The sequence below is a fragment of the Carya illinoinensis genome, chromosome 16, assembly GCF_018687715.1.
Source record: "Carya illinoinensis cultivar Pawnee chromosome 16, C.illinoinensisPawnee_v1, whole genome shotgun sequence".
NCBI classification, from domain to species: domain Eukaryota; kingdom Viridiplantae; phylum Streptophyta; class Magnoliopsida; order Fagales; family Juglandaceae; genus Carya; species Carya illinoinensis.
In genome coordinates, this window is record NC_056767.1 from 19,007,991 (window position 1) to 19,027,993 (window position 20,003).

The 20,003-nt window shown below is 31.8% G+C and overlaps 1 protein-coding gene across 1 annotated transcript; it reads left to right on the forward strand.

The window, feature by feature from the left end:
- Window positions 1–15,732: 15,732 nt before the first annotated feature.
- Window positions 15,733–18,788, forward strand: LOC122298385 (E3 ubiquitin-protein ligase AIP2). The gene is made up of 5 exons (XM_043108103.1): window positions 15,733–16,015; window positions 16,435–16,660; window positions 16,767–16,969; window positions 18,102–18,317; window positions 18,498–18,788. The coding sequence occupies exons 1-5, from the start codon at window positions 15,866–15,868 to the stop codon at window positions 18,645–18,647; spliced, it is 945 nt and encodes a 314-aa protein (XP_042964037.1). The 5' UTR covers window positions 15,733–15,865; the 3' UTR covers window positions 18,648–18,788.
- The last annotated feature ends 1,215 nt before the right edge of the window (window positions 18,789–20,003 follow it).

Here is a 20,003-nt window from a genome sequence, read left to right on the forward strand (position 1 = left end):
AAAAATAAATGCTTATTTGGTGCAGATGGAGAAGCACGTGAGCTAGAAAATGGTTTTCCCAAGTTTACCGTAGAACTTCAATTTGTTAGCGCCACATCACAACTTAGGAAAATTAATCGGATTGTACAGCCCTTGGTGGATATATTTAGGAATATCATTGTATATAATGGTGGAATATTTAGAGGAATTTACATTAACAGAGATAGAGGGAGCATTCAAGTTTACAGGCCAACTTTGAAGGATTCTTGCTTCATTCTATCCTCTGTATTACCAGCCTATTCTATTGAGAAAAGCCCAGGTTTTGAAGCTTGAAATGGACTTAACAAACTCAATTTCTGGGAAGACCTTCCATGTAAGATATATAGTATATATTATAGTTCACCTAAATCAGATGGGTTTATTGTTGGTGAAATCAAAAAATATGAATAGAAAAATGCCATGGTAAAAAAACTACTTGGTTGAAACATAGTTTCTATTGAACCAAAACCTGAAGATATAAACCTTTCTCATTGTAAGATTGCTAGAAAGCAGCAATGAGTAAAAGAGTTGAGAAGAATTGCACCATCGAGAAGGTGGAATCTGGTAGAGATTGATGCTGATTTCTCAAAATCAGACCTTGAAACAAAGCATCTACCTTGAAACAAAGCATCTTATGTCGCTAATAAATCCTACAATTACTTATATGGATCTCAATATAGGAATAGTTTTATAGCTGGCCGCTAAAGGCAGTGGTTGGGTGATGACGTATTTCTTAAGGCTTTGGAAAGCTCCCCATGCCAGTTTAATCAAGAGGCTATTAGTGTTCTAAACCATGAGGACAAGGTTCTTTTAAGGGAGGATGATGTTATGACCCTCCATAGCAATGAAGGCAAGAGTAGCTGATGGAAATGGGTGGAGAAGAAGCAAGTTGAGTATGAAATATTAAACTGGAACCAATACTATAAAATTATATCATTACTTCAACCTTGAGCACAAGGTTCTTTGAAGGGGTGGTAATGTAAAACACCCAATTAAATTGGGCCAGGCATGATAGGCGTCCAAATTAGTTGTTGCTTTTTATTGTATTTGAGTTGTTAATTTGTTTTGTGGCCCAAGGGCTTAGTTAGTGGAGTTGAAAATTAGTAAATGACCTTAGTTGGTTATGATCAATTAGAGGTGTTGGCATATATGTAGTGGAAATTCCTTGTGAGAGAACCATCTAGTATTTGGAAAATATTTTGAAAAATGTCACTTTCATTTGGGAGGTTTGGGAACCCTCAATGTATTCCCGTAACAATATAAGCTTGTGATTTTCTCTTTTCCATTTCTGCAAACATCTTGCATGGATCTTGTTCTTTCCACTTCAGCAACATTCTATCACCATTTCCATCACCTTTCCCTTGATACAAATTCCAAACCAAATAGAATCAAAACAAGTGGTATTCAAGGCTAACTATTCATGAAGGAAGAACTATTTGAAAAGAAAAATAAATGCTATTTGGTACAGATGGAGAATCACATCAGGTAGAAACTGGTTTTCCCAAGTTTGTTATAGAACTTCAATTTCTTGGCGACACATTACAACTCCGGGAAATTAATCCAATTATACAGCCCTTGGTGGATATATCTAGGAATATCTTTGTTTATAATAATGGAATATTTGGACGAATTTACATTAACAGTAGTAGATGGAGCCTTCTTGTTTAAAGGCCAGCTTTGGAGGATGCTCGCTTTCTGCTATCCTCTATATCACCAGACTCTTCCATTGAGCAAAGCCCTGGTTTTGAAACTGGAAATAGACTTAACAAACTCAAATTCTGGGAAGAGCTTCCATGTGGGATATATAGTATATATTTTGGTTCTCCAAAATCAGATGGGTTTATTGTTGGTGAAATCAGAAAATATGAATGAAAAAATGCCATGGTAAAAAAACTGCTTGATTGGATGAGAGTTTTTTTGAACCCAAACTTGAATATATAAAGCTTTCTCATTGTAAGATTGCTAAAGAGCAGCATGGAATAAAAGAACTGAGAAGAATTGCACCATCAAGAAGGAGAAATCTAGTGGAGATTGATGCCGATTTATCAAAATTGGACCTTGAAACAAATCATCTATTTTGAAACAAAGCATCTTATGTCGCTAATAAATCCTAGAATTACTTATATGGATCTTAATATAGGAATAGTTTTATAGTTGGCCGCTAAAGGCAATGGTTGGGTGATGGCATGTTTCTTAAGGCTTTGGAAAGCTCCCCATGCCAATTTATTCAAGAGGCTATCAGTGTTCTAAACCTTGAGGACAAGGTTTCTTTTTTTAAGGGGAGATGATGTTCTGACCCTCCATAACAATAAAAAAAAGAGTAGCTGATGACAATGACTGGAGAAGAAGCAAGTTGAGTATGAAATGCTAAACTGGAACCGATACTATACAATTGCATCAATACTTCAACCTTGAGAACAAGGTTCTTTGAATGGGTGGATAATGTAATGAACCTAATTAAGTTGGGCCGAGCTTGATGGGCCTCCAAAATACTTGTTACTTTTTACTGTATTTGAGTTGTTAATTTGTTTAGTGGCCCATGCGCTTAGTTAGTGGAGTAGAAAATTAGTTCATGGTCTTAGTCAGTTATGATCTATTAGAGATGTTGGCGTATCTGTAGTGGGGATTGCTTGTCGAAGAATCATCTAGTGTTTAGAAAATATTCTGAATAATTGTCATTTTCTTTTGGAAGGTTTGGGAACCCTCAAAGTATTTCCGTAGCAATACAAGCTTGTGATTTTCTCTTTTCCATTTCAGCAAACATCTTGCATGCACATTGTTCTTTCCATTGGAGCAACTTTCTATTACCATTTACATCACCTTTCCCTTAATACAAACAGCAGATCAAATTGGATCATAATAAGAGCTCGGTCTTGTGGGTTTCTTGACCCTTGGAAGAACTTTTTTTATTTTTTATCTTTACCTTTTGCTCCATTCGTTATTTTGTACCGTGTGGTCATATAGTAGCTAAAACTTAGTATCTACGTATAACACTTTCATTGGAGGTTATTATTTGTGGAGATCAAGGGAATCAACTATAAGTTATTCTCAAATTATAGCATTAAGAAAATTGTTATTAATCGAATTAAGTTATGGTGGGCCAACCTATAATAGAAAATTATACTTGAGTTTTTTACTGTGTAGACAGATAATTTTGAAATTTTTCAAATTATTTAATCAGTAGAAATAAATTTGGAATATGATTTTCGAATAAGTCAAGCTATACACAAACAAATTATTACGTTTTCTTTTTCTTTATCGCCCATTACTAATTTTTAAGATTTTAAAAATATTTAAAGATCCCAAAAATAAATTCCATTTTTTTTTCTTTATAAAGGGATGGGAATTTCGAACCAGGTTTTCAATTTAGAGAACGGAATCATATGCCATCAAGCATTTAACCTCTTGATAAGTAAAATCTATTGTTTTCTATGCTTTAATGGATGAGAAATAAATATTATTTTAGTAACCCACAAATTTCTAAAGATATTGTAAAGTTGTAAAATTTTTTTTTTGAATTAATAATGTTTAGGAATAAATTAATTTTCTGAATTTTTGAAATAAATATATACCTTATAATATAAGTCAAACAAATTTTTGAATTAATAATGTTTGGGAATAAATTATTTTTCTGAATTTTTTAAATAAATATATACATTAAAATATAAATAAAACAAAATTTCCAATAAATAATGTTTGGGAATAAATTATTTTCTGAATTTTCGAAATAAAAATATACATTAAAATAGAAATAAAACAAATTTCGAATTAATAATGTTTGGGAATATTTTTTTTTTGAATTTTCAAAATAAATATATACATTACATATAAAAAAAAATTTTGAATTAATAATTTTTGAGAGTAAACTATTTATATGAATTTTCAAAATACTTATATACATTAAAATATAAAAAGTATTTTGAATTAATAATGTTCTAGAATAAATTATTTTTCTGGATTTTTGAAATTAAATATACATTAAAATATAAAAAAATAATTTTTCGAATTAATATTTTTTGGGAGTAAATTATTTTTCTAAACTTTAGAAATTAATATATACATTAAAATATAAATTAATCATTACATATATTTTTCAATAATTCATAAGACCCACCATATTTCTCTTTTCAAAAAAATCAAAACCATTTCATCTTACCTTTACATCCAGACATATTTTACCATAGAACCCACGTAATTTTACAAAACCAATTAAAAAATCTTAACTCAAACCATCTAAACATTTTTCACATAAATCTCAAAATTTCTCATCTCTTCTAACCTCCCAAGCATGTCCTTAGTAAGATGTTGTCTGGATAGTAAGATGATATGAAATGGCTTTAGATGTAAGTTAAAAGTTGAATAAAATATTGTTAAAATATTATTTTTTAGTATTATTATTATTTTAAAATTTGAAAAGGTTGAATTGAAATTTAAAAATTTTAAATTTTTTATTATATTTTGTATAAAAATTTAAAAAAATTACAATAATAAAATGAGATAAAATGGATTAGATTAGGAGTATTTCTCAATCTAAACAACCTCAAAATCTTCAAAGATCCAAGGAATGAACTAAGTTTCTTATAATCAACTTAAAAAATATTAAGTTTCTTATAATCAACTTAAAAAATATTCTTCGGTTTGTTTTTGAAAATAATAAATTCATATCTCTTTAACTACACCCGTTTTGTGATCCTCTTCATAAACTATCAATTTTCAAAATTACTCATTTATAAAATAAATTCAAAAACTACAAGATAAAAAAAAAAAAAAGTAATATACTTCCCACACATAAATTTAAAACAAAATAAGAAATTGACAATATATTATAATTTTTTTTTAAATATTTTTACTTATAAGAAAATATAGCATCAATAAATTATGTTTTAGATCGTAAATTCGAGTTTTTTTAGAAAGATGATATTTGACATATTTATTGTTTTTGGAATAAAGATATATATACAATTTGTTTTATAATTTTTTATATAAATATGTTTTAAATTAAAGGTATTTTTATGAAATTATTTTATTTTTATAAATTATTTTATAAAAATCTAATTAAAAAGAGATGTAAAAATAATTTTCTCATTTATTATTTATAAAAAGATGAAAGTGAGGTGGCTATTAAATTGTTAATTTGTTTAGTGGCTTATGCGTTTAGTTAGTGGAGTAGAAAATTAGTCCATGGGCTTAGTTAGTTATAGTCTATTAGAGGTGATGGCGTATATGTAGTGGGGATTCCTTATGCGAGAATCATTTGGTATTTAAAGAATATTCTGAATAATTGTCACTTTCATTCGGGAGATTTGGGAACCTTCAAAGTATTCCCGTAACAATATAAATTTGTGATTTTCTCTTTTCCATTTCAGCAAACATCTTGCATGGACCTTGTTCTTTCTACTTTGGAAACCTTCTATCACCATTTCCATCACTTTTCTCTTAATACAAACTATAAACCAAACAGGATCATAACAAGTGGTATCCAAGGCTAACTATTCATGGAGGATGAACTATTTGAGAAGAAAAATAAATGCTTATTTGGTGCAGATAGAGAAGCACATGAGCTAGAAAATGGTTTTCCAAAGTTTGCCATAGAACTTCACTTTGTTGGCATCACATTACAACTCAGGGAAATTAATCAGATTATACAGCCCATGGTGGATATATCTAGGAATATCTTTATATATAATAGTGAAATATTTGGAAGAATTTACATTAACAGTGGTAGAGGGAGCCTTCTTGTTTATAGGCCAACTTTAGAGGATTCTCACTTCCTGCTATCCTCTGTATCACCAGTCTCTTCCATTGAGCAACACCCAGGTTTTGAAACTGAAAATGGATTTAACAAACTCAAATTCTGGGAAAAGCTTCCATGTGGGATATATAGTATATATTTTGGTTCTCCTAAATCAAATGAGTTTATTGCTGGTGAAGTCACAGAATATGAATGAAAAAATGCCCTGGTAAAAGAACTGATTGGTTGGGACAGAGTTTCTGTTGAATTGAAACCTGAAGATAGAAAGCTTTCTCATTGTAAGATTGCTAGAGAGCAACATGGGGTAAAAGAGTTGAGAATAATTGCACCATAAAGAATGTGGAATTCGGTGGAGATTGATGCCGATTTATCAAAATCGGACCTTAAAACAAAGCATCTACCTTGAAACAAAGCATCTTATGTCGCTAATAAATATTGGAATTATTTACATGGATCTTAATATAGAAATAGTTTTATGGTTGGCCGCTAAAGGCAATGGTTGGGTGACGACGTGTTTCTTAAGGCTTTGGAAAGCTCCCCATGCCAATTCATTCAAGAGACTATCAATGCTCTAAATCTAGAGGACAAGGTTCTTTTGAGGGATAAATGATGTTATGACCATTCATAGCAATGAAGACAAGAGTAGTTGATGGCAATGGGTGGAGAAGAAGTAAGTTGATTATGAAATACTAAACTGGAATCAATACTATAAAATTGCATCAGTACTTTCACCTTGAGCAAAAGGTTCTTTGAATGGGTGGATAATGTAAAAAACCCAATTAATTTGGGCCGGGCTTGATGGGCGTCCAACTAATTTTATTTGAGAATTCAGAATTGTGTTCGATTGCTTTTGTTTGAATTTCGATCTTTATGCAATGTTCATCTCAACTAATTTTCACTATTTTGCTTAAGAATTAGCAAAATGCTAGTTGAAAAGTGTGATTGAGTTAAAATATTACATATTTTTATACATTTAGAACCAATATATTTTAATTTTTTCATTACATTATTATTGGTTCTAGATGAAAAAATGATTAAGATGCATAAATCTGAGTTGTGATTTAAATTGATAAATAGCATGCTTTTTGCTTAATATTATAACTTGTTATTTAATTGGACAATGTTCATTTACATGCATAACATATTTTTAATATTCTATTCTTTATTTTTATTTTATTTTATTTCACTTTATTTCTAATTTTTATTTTTATTTTTATTTTTTTATATAGACTAAGAAATGAAAAGGGACTTAAAGGGCATAACACATGCTTTTTAATTTGATATGAGAATTGGAGAAGGGCACGACATGAAGAGTTTTTCATTTTATTTCAATTTCAGCCGCACACTTCTATTTTGACTACTGGGCATATATTGGTGGAGTTTGACCTACGCAACATTACTTTATCATTTGGAGAGTTCAAGACCTATAAGGCAACCATTATTCTATGAAGACTTCGACTTGGGAAAAGAAGGGGGGATGCATTAATTCATTTTGTCATTAAGCACCGCACAACAATTTTCTCTAGAGCCAAATTCTATTATTGATCCACGCTGCACAACTATTTGGACGGAAGACAATTCTATTTCTTTGGGCATTAATTGATTCAGGTGCATGCACATAATTTCTCTTAGCATTTCATCACACAAGGATAGAGGTGTTTGGATCTATATTACAGTGCCGTTGAAGAGCTCCTTGAGGGTCCAATTGCTGCTACAGTTTAGTCTCCTCTACTGCTTTCAATCTCTATCTCTATTCAATTTGCTTGATCTTTTCATTCCACACTTTTAGTTAATTTCAATTTAAAGTTTATGGTGTATTCTTGATATTTTTGGCTTAAAAGTATAGACATTTTATTTGCTATTTATTTTATTTTATGTTAATTATTTTTCTTATTTCTCTAAACTTCCATTAAATATACATTACAATTACATTTTAGATTACTTTCAGTTTATTATTTAATTTTCAGATTAATTAAAATTGTTTAGCGTAGTTGAATCCTTACTTGTTAATTTCAATTTGTTAGTCTTTTACATTCTATTTTGATTAAAAAAAAATCCAAAAGTATTAATCTAGTCTATGACTAGTACCCTTTTTATTTCCATTGTACTCTTCCATTCCTTGTACATACCACCACTTTTGTTTATGAAACTTTTCACTATTTTATACGAGTTTAGATTTAAGCAACTATTCCTGAGGAGATGATTTATGAATTTTATTCTTAATTATTACACGACATAGTCATGCACCTGGGATAGCCTTTGTGCTACTCATTTATGAGTGAGTCACTTAGTTAGTGCAGTAGAAAATTAGTCCATGGCCGTAGTTGGTTATGGTCTATTAGAGGTGTTGGCATATATGTAGCGGGCATTTCTTGTAGGAGAATCATCTCGTATTTGAATAATATTCTGAACAATTGTCGCTTTCATTTAGGAGGTTTGGGAACCCTCAAAATATTTCCATAACGATATAAGTTTGTGATTTTCTCTTTTCCATTCTAGCAAACATCTTGCATGGAGCTTATTCTTTCCACTGTAGTAATCTTCTATCACCATTTCCATCACCTTTCCATTGATACAAACTGCAAACCAAATAACATCATAACAAGTGGTATCCAAAACTGACTATTCATGGAGGACGAACTATTTGAGAAGAAAAATAAATACTTATTTGGTGTAGATGGAGAAGTACATGAACAAAAAAATGGTTTTTTCAAGTTTGCCAAAGAACTTCACTTTGTTGGCGCCACATTACAACTCAGGAAAATTAATCAGATTGTAAAGCCCTTGGTGGATATATCTAGGAATATTTTTGTATATAATGGTGGAATATTTGGAGGAATTTACATTAACAGTGGTAGAAGGAACCTTCTTGTTTACATGCCAACTTTGGAGGATTGTCGCTTCCTGCTATCTTTTGTATCACCAGTCTCTTCCATTAAACAAAGCCCAGGTTTTGAAGCTGGAAATGAACTTAACACACTCAATATCTGGGAAGAGCTACCATGTGGGATATATAGTATATATTTTGGTTCTCCTAAATCAAATGAGTTTATTGTTGGTGAAGTTAGAAAACATGAATGGAAAAATGTCCTGGTAAAAGAACTACATGGCTGGGATAGAGTTTCTGTTGAACTAAAACCTGAAGATAGAAAGCTTTCTCATTGTAAGATTGCTAGAGAGTAACATGGAGTAAAAGAGCTGAGAAGAATTGCACCATCAAAAAGGTGGAATCCGGTGGAGATTGATGCTGATTTATCAAAATTGGACTTTAAAACAAAACAACTACCTTAAAACAAAACATTTTATGTCGCTAATAAATCCTGCAATTACTTACATGGATCTTAATATAGAAATAGTTTTATGGTTGGTCACTAAAGGCAGTGATTGGGTGATGACGTGTTTCTTAAGGCTTTGGAAAGCTCCCTATGCCAGTTTATTCAAGAGGCTATCAGTGCTTTAAACCTTGAGAACAAGTTTATTTTGAGGAGGAGATGATGTTATGATTATCCATAGCAATGAAAACAAGAGTAGCTGATGGCAACGGGTGGAGAAGAAGTAAGTTGAGTATGAAATATTAAATTGGAATCAATACTATAAAATTACATCATTATTTCAACCTTAAGCAAAAGGTTCTTTAAAGGGGTAGATAATGTAAAGAACCCAATTTAGTTGGGCCGGGCTTGATGGGTGTCCAAATTAATTGTTATTTTTTACTGTATTTGAGTTGTTAATTTGTTTAGTGGCTCATGGGCTTAGTTAGTGGAGTAGAAAATTAGTCCATGGCCTTAGTTGGTTATGGTCGATTAGAAGTGTTGGCTCGAGTATATGTAGTGAAAAATCCTTGTAGGAGAATCATCTGGTATCTGAAAAATATTATGAATAATTGTCACATTCATTTCGACGGTTTGGGAACCCTCAAAGTATTTCCATAACAATACAAGTTTGTGATTTTTTCTTTTCCATTTCAGCAAACATCTTGCATGTACCTTGTCCTTTCCACTGCAGCAACCTGCTATCACCATTTCCATCACATTTCCCTTAATATTAAACAGGATCATAACAAGTGGTATCTATAGCTAACTATTCATGGAGGATGAAGTATTTGAGAAGAAAAATAAATGCTTATTTGGTGCAGATGGAGAAGCACATGAGCTAGAAAATAGCTTTTCCAAGTTTGCAGTTGAGCTTCAATTTGTTAGCACCACATTCCAATTCAGGGAAATTAATCTGATTGTACAGCCCTCAGTGGATATATCTAGGAATATCTTTGTATATAATGGTGGAATATTTGGAGGAATTTTCATTAATAGTGGTAGATGTAGCCTTCTTGTTTACTAGCCAACTTTGGAGGATGCTCGCTTTCTACTATCTTCTGTATCACCAGTCTCTTCCATTGAGCTAAGTTTTGGTTTTTAAGCTGGAAATGAATTTAACAAACTCAAATTTTGAGAAGCGCTTCCATGTGGGATATATAGTATATATTTTGGTTCTCCAAAATTAGATGGGTTTATTGTTGGTGAAGTTAGAAAACATGAATGGAAAAATGCCATGGTAAAAAAATTGCATGATTGGGAGAGAGTTTTTGTTGAACCCAAACCTGAATATATAAAGCTTTCTCATTGTAAGATTGCTAGAGAGTAGCATGGAGTAAAAGAGCTGAGAAGAATTGCACTATCAAGAAAGTGGAATTTGGTAGAGATTGATGCTTATTTATCAAAATCAGACTCTGAAACAAAACATCTACCTTGAAACAAAGCATCTTATGTCGCTATTAAATCTTGCAATTACTTACGTGGATCTCAATATAGAAATAGTTTTATGGCTGGCCGCTAAAGGCAGTGGTTGGGTGATGACGTGTTTCTTAAGTCATTGGAAAGCTCCACATGCCAGTTTATTCAAGAGGGTATCAGTGTTCTAAACCTTGAGGACAAGGTTTTTTTTGAGGGAGAGATAATCTTATGACCTTCCATAGCAATGAAGACAATAGTAACTAATGGCAATGGGTGGAGAAGAAGCAAGTTGAGTATGAAATGCTAAACTTGAACCAATACTATAAAATTGCATCAATACTTTAACCTTGAGGACAAGGTTTTTTGAAGGGGTGGATAATGTAATGAACCCAATTAAGTTTGGCCGGACTCGATGGTCCTCCAAATTAGTTGTTACTTTTTACTGTATTTGAGTTGTTAATTTGTTTAGTGGCCCATGGGCTTAGTTAATAGAGTAGAAAATTAGTCCATGACCTTAGTTGGTTATGGTCGATTAGAGGTGTTGGCTCGAGTATATGTAGTGGAGAATTCTTGTGGGAGAATCATCTGGTATCTGGAAAATATTATGAATAATTGTCACTTTCATTTGGGAGGTTTGGGAACTCTCAAAGTATTTCCATAGCAATATAAGTTTATGATTTTCTTTTTTCCATTTCAGCAAACATCTTGCATGTACCTTGTTCTTTCCACTGCAGTAACCTTCTATCACTATTTCCATCACATTTCCCTTGATACTAATTGCAAACCAAAAAAGATCAGAACAAGTGGTATCCATAGCTAACTAGTCATGGAGGACGAAGTATTTGAGAAGAAAAATAAATGCTTATTTTGTGCAGATGGAGAACCACATTAACTAGAAAATGGTTTTTCCAAGTTTGCTGTAGGACTTCAATTTGTTGGCGCCACATTCCAGCTTAGGGAAATTAATCTGATTGTACAACCCTTGGTGGATATATTTAGGAATATGTTTATATATAATGGTGGAATATTTGGAGGAATTTCCATTAACAGTGGTAGAGGTAGCCTTCTTGTTTACTGGCCAACTTTGGAGGATGCTCGATTCCTGCTATCTTATGTATCAACAGTCTCTTCTATTGACTTTGGCTTTGAAACTGGAAATGGATTTAACAAACTCAAATTCTGGGAAGAGCTTCCATGTGGGATATATAGTATATATTTTGGTTCTCTTAAATCAGATGGGTTTATTGTTGGTGAAGTTAGAAAACATGAATGGAAAAATACCATGGTAAAAGAACTACTTGGTTGGAAGAGAGTTTTTGTTGAACCCAAACCTGAATATATAAAACTTTCTCATTATAAGATTGCTAGAGAGTAGCATGAAGTAAAGAAGCTGAGAAGAATTGTACGATCGAGAAGGTGGAATCTGGTGGAGATTGATGCTCATTTATCAAAATCGGACCTTGAAACAAAGCATCTACCTTGAAACAAAACATCTTATGTCGCTAATAAATCCTGCAATTACTTACATGGATATCAATATAGGAATAGTTTTTATTGCTTGCTGCTAAAGGCAGTGGCTGGGTGATGACGTATTTCTTAAGACTTTGGAAAGCTCCCCATGCCAATTTATTCAAGAGGTTATCAGTGTTTTAAATCTTGAGGACAAGATTTTTTTGAGGGAGAGATAATGTTATGACCCTTCATAGCAATGAAGATAAGTGTAGTTGATGGCAATGGGTGGAGAAGAGACAAGTTGAATATGAAATGCTATACTGGAACCAATACTATAAAATTGCATCAATACTTCAACTTTAAGGATAAGGTTCTTTGAAGGGGTGTATAATGTAATGAATCCAATTAAGTTTGGTCGGGCTTGATGGTCCTCCAAATTAGTTGTTATTTTTTACTGTATTTGAGGTGTTAATTTGTTTAGTGGCCCATGAACTTAGTTAGTGGAGTAGAAATTTAGTCCATGGCCTTATTTGGTTATAGTTGATTAGAGATGTTGGCTCGAGTATATGTAGTGGGGAATCCTTGTAGGAGAATCATCTGATATCTGAAAAATATTATGAACAGTTGTCACTTTCATTTGGAAGGTTTGGGAACCCTCGAAGTATTCTCGTAGCAATACAAACTTATGATTTTCATCAAACATCTTTCATGCACCTTGTTCTTTCCACTGCGGCAACCTTCTATCTCCATTTCCTTCATCTTTCCCTTAATACAAACAGCAAACTAAATAGAATCATAACAAGAGCTCGGTTGGGTTTCCTAACCCTTGGGAGAGAGAGATGGAGCGTTGCCTAGTTGGGGAGAAAATTTTTCTTTCTTTCTGTCTTTCTTTTTTTTTTTTTTTTTTTTTTTTTCCGCTTTTGCTCATTGCATTGTTTTTGTGCAGTGTGGTCGGTCATATGGTAGCTAAAACTTAGTGTCTACGTATAACACTTTCATTAGAGGTTATTATTTGGAGAGATAAGAGGAATCAACTAAGTTATTATCAAATTATAGCTTTAAGAAAATTGTGATTAATCAAATTAAGTTATGGTGGGCCAACCTATAACAGAAAATTATATTTGAGTTTTTTACCATGTAGACAAATAATTTTGGGATTTATCAAATTATTTAATCAGTAGAGATAAATTTGGATCATGATTTTGGGATAAGTCAAACTATACACAAACAAAATATTACGTTGTCTTTTTCTTTATCGCTCAGTACTATTTGTTAAAATTTTAAAAATATTTAAAGATCCCAAAAATAAATTCCATTGTTTTTTTTTTTTTTTTTTAATAAAGGGGTGGGGGTTTCGAACCAGGTTTTCCATTTGAAGAACGGAGTCATATGCCATTAAGCCATTAAGCTCTTGACAAGTAAAGTCTATTATTTTCTATACTTTAATTGATGGAAAATAAATACTTTATTAGTAATCCACAAATAAAGGTGTAAAAAAAATAAATGATAAATCGGTCAACCGGACTGGACTGGACTAAACCAGTAGGATCTGTTCGGTCCTGAGTTTGGTTCGGTCCGGTACACGTTTTATTTTTCTTAAAACTGGTCAAAATCGGTCCGGTTCTAATTTTTCTTTTTTCTAAAACCGGACATACTGGTTTATATATATATATATATATATATTAATTTTTTATATTGTATATAATATTTATATATAATATATAACTATATATAAAATAGTTTTGTATTATATGATAAATTACTAATTAATATAATATTAAAATTTTAAAATCTTATATAATTTTGTTTATTGTATTAATAGTTATACTAATATTATATAGTGCATATTAATAATTATACTAATATTATATCACTATATATTATAATATACTATAATATATCATTATATTATATATTATAATATATTACAATATATTATCAATATAGTATTATATACTATATTATATATATTATATAATATATATAATATATAATATAGTACATTAAAACCAGTAAAAACAGAGTATCGGTTTATGAGAGTAATTGGTGCGTAATCGATTTTGAAAAATACAAAACCGGTACATGCCGGTTTGGTCCTAAATTTTATCTAAAACAGAACCAATTCACCCCTACCCACAAATTTCTAAAGATATTGTAAAGTTGTAAATTTTTTTTTTTTGAATTAATAATGTTTAGGAATAAATTAATTTTCTGAATTTTTGAAATAAATATATACATTATAATATAAATGAAACGAACTTTCGAATTGATAATGTTTGTGAATAAATTATTTTTCTGAATTTTCAAAATAAATATATACATTAACATATAAATAAAAAAAAATTTCAAATTAATAATGCTTGGGAGTAAATTATTTTCTGAATTTTTGAAATAAAAATATACATTAAAATATAAATATTTCTAAATTTTCGAATTAATAATGTTTGGGAATAAATTATTTTTTTGAATTTTTAAAATAAATATATACATTAAATATAAAAAACAAAATTTTGAATTAATAATTTTTGGGAGTAAATTCTTTTTATGAATTTTCAAAATACTTATATACATTAAAATATAAAAAAAGATTTTGAATTAATAATGTTTGAGAATAAATTATTTTTTTGGATTTTTCAAATTAATATATACATTAAAATATATAAAAAATAAATTTCCAAATTAATAATGTTTGGGAGTAAATTATTTTTATGAACTTTTGAAATTAATATATACATAAAATATAAATTAATCATTACATATATTTTTCAATCATTCATGAGACCCACCATATTTCTCTTTTCAAAAAAATCCAAACCATTTCATTTTATCTTTATGTCCAAACATATTTTACCATAGAACCCAAGTAATTTTATAAAACCAATTAAAAAATCTTAACTCAAACTGTCTAAATATTTTTCACATAAATCTTAAAATTTTTCATCTCTTCTAACCTCCCAAGCATGTCCTTGGTAAGATGTTGTCTGAATAGTGAGATGATATGAAATAACTTTAGAAGAAAGTTTAAAATTAAATAAAATATTGTTAGAATATTATTTTTTAGCATTATTATTATTTTAAAATTTGAAATGGTTGAATTAAAATTTAAAAAATTTAAATTTTTTATTATAGTTTGTGTAAAAATTAAAAAAATTGTAATAATAAAATGAGATAAGATATATTAAATTAAGAATATTTCTCAATCCAAACAGTTTCAAAATCTTAAAAGATCTTCAGAATGAACGAAGTTTCTTATAATCAACTTAAAAAATTTTCTTCTTTGTTTTTGAAAAATATATTCAAAATTATTCATAGACTATCAATTTTCAAAATTACTCATTTATAAAATAAATTCAAAAACTACTCATAAACTACAAGATAAAAAAAAAAAAAAGTAATATACTTCCCACAGATAAATTTAAAACAAAATAAGAAATTGACAATATATTATAATTTTTACTTATAAGTCAACTAGAAAATATAACATCATAAATTATGTTTTAGATCATAAATTCGAGTTTTTTTAGAAAGATGATATTTTACATATTTATTTATTTTTGGAATAATGATATATATACAATTTGTTTTATAATTTTTATATAAATATGTTTTAAATTAAGGTTATTTGAATAAAATTATTTTTTTATAAATTATTTTATAAAAATATAATTAACAAAAGATGTAAAAATAAATTTTCTTATTTATTATTTATAAAAAGATAAAAGTGAGGTGGCTAATGATGATTGGTTAGGTGGGGCAGCAATGCTCAGAAATTTACTGGATCCGTTCGGGGGTGTGATCATTCCCCTGCAGCCCGGTTTCGGTGACCTCCTCGGCAAGAAAATTGAGAGAGTTATTTACGTGCAGCAGAAGAGAGAGGACCAACACAATTTCAGAGAGAATTCTGACACAGAGAATGGATCGGGATGAGGATTGTTTGAAACAAGAGTTGGAGGAATTGCAGAGACAGCTTGGGAAGAAGCTAAAGTTCGAGGAGGCGGTCTTCGCCCTCAAGTCTCTACTCCGACACCATTACCCCTCTGCATCTCCCTCTCTCCGCCAATTGGTCCGCCTCTCTCTCTCTCTCCCCCTCTCTCATTTGCTGTTTTTTTTTTTTTTTTCGTCTCCTTTCGTTGTCTATTATTCCATTTCGTTATCTTTTTGTAAGAATTAAAACCGCTATGACCTCAATTCTTACGTCTTTGTTAGGTTTCTAAGCTTGAGATTTCAGATTTAGTGTTCCATATTTGATAATTTCTGATTTTCTTCAAACGATGATTGCTCTTCAGGTGACAATATTTTTTGGATCGGTAGAATGAAAATATTACAATAACATATAAAGAATTCGAGAACGAAACACCATATTAATCAATATATAATGAGTACATAACATGGTTAAATTTAATGCAACTGTGGAAGTGTTTTTGTATGATGGTCATGCCATGGAAATTAACTTGGTGTTGATTGTGTTGGTGGTTGTGGCAGTTTTACTCTGTGATATGCCGGGTTGCAACCGTTTTAAAGACGAGATACACGGCAGCCGGTTTCTGGCTCGCGGGATTGGGGCTTTTTGAGGAGGCTGAATCCCTGCTCTCTCTTCCTTCTGAGAAGGAGCACTTGAAGACGTGCATTGTGCAGGCTAGGGAGCACTTGCACCAATTAAGTAATCCTTCCGAGGCTTCCGAATCAGCACAAAACATGTCAAGTGGAGGTCCAAACAAAAACCTTGTCGATTGATAATATCAGTTCCTGCTCTATAATTCTCAAAATCCAAATTGTTGACAAGTTTTTGTTGATTTGCTTATGTGATAATTCAGGGTATCTTTTTGAGGGGCATCTCACAGTGGATCCTGAGCCACCACAGCCTCAGTGGCTGGTGCAATCAAACCTCTTGACTACGGCTGCTACACTCTTTGCCGCTGAGTCTTCTCAAGGTTTGGAGGAAAACAACACCTCGACAGAAAATGCTGCTAGTCTGCTTCAAGAGCTCATGGGCAGGCTAGGGGATGTTTTGCCTTTGGTACTACCTCAATTCCCTATCCTTGCTTTTCATACATTAGATTGTACCTAATTTTCTCCCTTGTATTTTAATAACTGAGAAGACTGGTAGAAATGGAGCCCATGTAAATATATCCTATACCTTATATGCCTCTATGTTATGGATCCTGATCCTTTTCTCTGCTCAGAAGGGTTGTAGAAAAACAAAATATACCATAGGGTCTCCTAGAATAGAGATTTCAAGAGCATTGATACAAAAGACAAGATCTCACTTCTTTCTACTGGCTCTTTTTGTTATTGGCTTATGTGAAAATTTGATTTGCTGTTGATATATTTTTCAGAATGATTCAGCTGACAGATTAAAAATTTGGTAAAATTAAAATTTGTTATTGAGTTTTCATGACAAAAAAATAAAATAAATAGTACTGGGTTGAATGACAGATTGCCCCCACGCTTTACTTCTTTTTAGAAAATGGTTATGCAATCAGGTTCCTGTCTTGAAAAAATTCTACTGCAGGCTTCGATGGGTATGCCGCCAAGGTAATGGACACATGGAATTCCATCTGTCCTTAAAAATAAAAAACAATAAATTAACGAGATAGAAAAAAAAGTTAGGTGGCATGAAAAGCGGTTCCCACAACCTGGCCCTCATTGAGGGATTCCCCTCCAATTTTCACCCATCAAATGGGTTGGAGGGGAGGGTTTACCCCTTTGCTTCATGCCCCACGTACCCCTCCCACCCCAGCTGCCATCCTATGGGTGGAGCATGGGCTCTCTCCCACTGCACTCTCACCATGCAGGTGGAATGTGGGCCCCTCCTCCTACGATTTATCTAGGTGGGTGTGTGGGGGTTGAAGGGGTGTGCTGGGGAGTGGGGGAGATGGGTTTTCCCTCCACCCTATGTGGTGTTTTTTTGTTTCAAGCTCTTTGAACACATGGCATGCCGCATATCAATCATTATCTTGCGGGCATGCCACATTATAGCCTCCTAGGTTTTAGACGAAACCTGATAGAAGGGCTATTTTTTGAAAAGGTTGAAGGAAGGAAGCAATTTGTTCCTTTCTTTTGCCCAAGCCCAAGTGGGGTTTTTTTTTTTGGTGAAAACACAGTTTTTAGTTTTCCATATGAACTTAAACATTCTCTCTGTTTATAAGATCCCAGAAAATGATGCCATGCCCCGAATAGCGCCACCTGCCAGTAAGGAAGTTGTTGCAAAGCTTCCAGTCATTACTGTTACAGAGGAAATCCTGGCCAAGCTCGGAAAAGAGGCAGAGTGCGCCATTTGTAAGGAGAACTTGGTTGTTAGCGACAAGATGCAAGAGTTGCCTTGCAAGCACACATTCCATCCTCCCTGTCTAAAGCCATGGCTGGTAATATTGCTTTACTTATTGCTAGGGATTTCATAAAAATCTTGGAGTTTTTTCTTCCTTGGCTTCTTGATCTGTTATAATCTGTTTGTTCACTGACTAATGATTGATGTAGTGAACAAATGGTTAATTGAATGAGATAGAATCTCCATTCAACTTGAATACTTTTTTTACTTTTGGCAGGATGCTCATAATTCTTGTCCAATTTGTCGCCATGAGTTACAAACTGATGATCATTCCTATGAGAGTTGGAAGGAGCGGGAAAAGGAGGCTGAAGAAGAGAGGAAAGGCGCTGCAAATGCTGTTCGAGGTGGTGAATACATGTATGTCTAAATTGTTGTACTTGTAGATGTGGCTTTGTGGCGGTGCTATTGTCTCGCTTGTGTTGGTTAAATTTCAAACAGTCTAGACCACACGTGGTTATAGATTTTAGAAATAAGTTCTCGTCACTGAAACGTTGAGCCGAATGAAACACATCTTGGGCGTTTTTGCTTTCTAAAATCCCATAGAAGGGCCAAATTAGGTTATATCAGCTGGTATAAATAAAAATAAATAAATAAAACCTTATCTACTTAGGTGCCGTTTGGATAGTAAGTTGAGATAAAAGTTAAATAAAATATTATTAGAATATTATTTTTAATATTATTATTATTTTGGGATTTGAAAAAGTTGAATTGTTTATTATATTTTGTGTGAGAATTTGAGAAAGTTATAATGATAAGATGAGATTAAATACTTTCATAATCTAAATGGGGCCTTGTTTGGACTGGAATGATTTCAACCATTTTCTAAAATCAATGGGGGAAGTTTTAAAATAATTAGAGAATAGAAAATTTTTTAAATCATGATGAGATGTAAGACCATGAATTACGTCATTAGCTCAAGTCACGAAAGGCTATAGGTTGGATTAAAATATCTTGATATTTTGTATGGATTGATGAGTGAAGTCGTTAAAAAGAAAATGGTTACTAGAGGGTCAATGTCGATAGAGTGGGTTACGTCGGATTTGGAAATATGATGCAATGTTATAATTCTAAGGGTTAAAAACTTAATCAAATTAGTATCCTCTAGTCCTAGGTCCTTTGTTAGCAATGGTTGAGCTTTTTACACACTCAGGTTCTGGTACTTTTGAGCTGCAGTTCGTTCCCCATGTGAATTAAGTCCTGGAGTATCTACCTTCAGGAAACAAATTTCTTATATCTTTTATGGTATTTGCAAGCTATCTTTTTAACGAACAAAGGTATTTTACTTCTCTTCATGGCTTCCATTGGTTTCGGCATCATCTCTTCCCTGATGTAAGGTTCAAATTGGAGGAGTCTCTTTGTGCAGTGGCGCAAAGCTTTGTTCTGTGCTATGCATGTATCCTTTCGCGTATGTTTAGTGTTCGTTCAACAGTAATAAAATAAGCAACATCAAGAGTTAAGCTTGATTGTGATTAGCCGACGAATCTAATATTTTTAATTTGGAACTTTTTGAGACATATTTTAGGACTGGAATTGGACAATTTTGAGATTTTTCTTTTTTTCTTTTGATAATTTGGTTGGATGTTTTATAAGTATAGTCATGACACAAACCATAAGATTAAGGTAATCAACTCATGTTTTCGACTTGTTTGGATTTAAAGTTAATCTGAACTCATCCAATGTCATCTAATCCAATCGTTATAATTTTCTCAAATTTTTATATAAA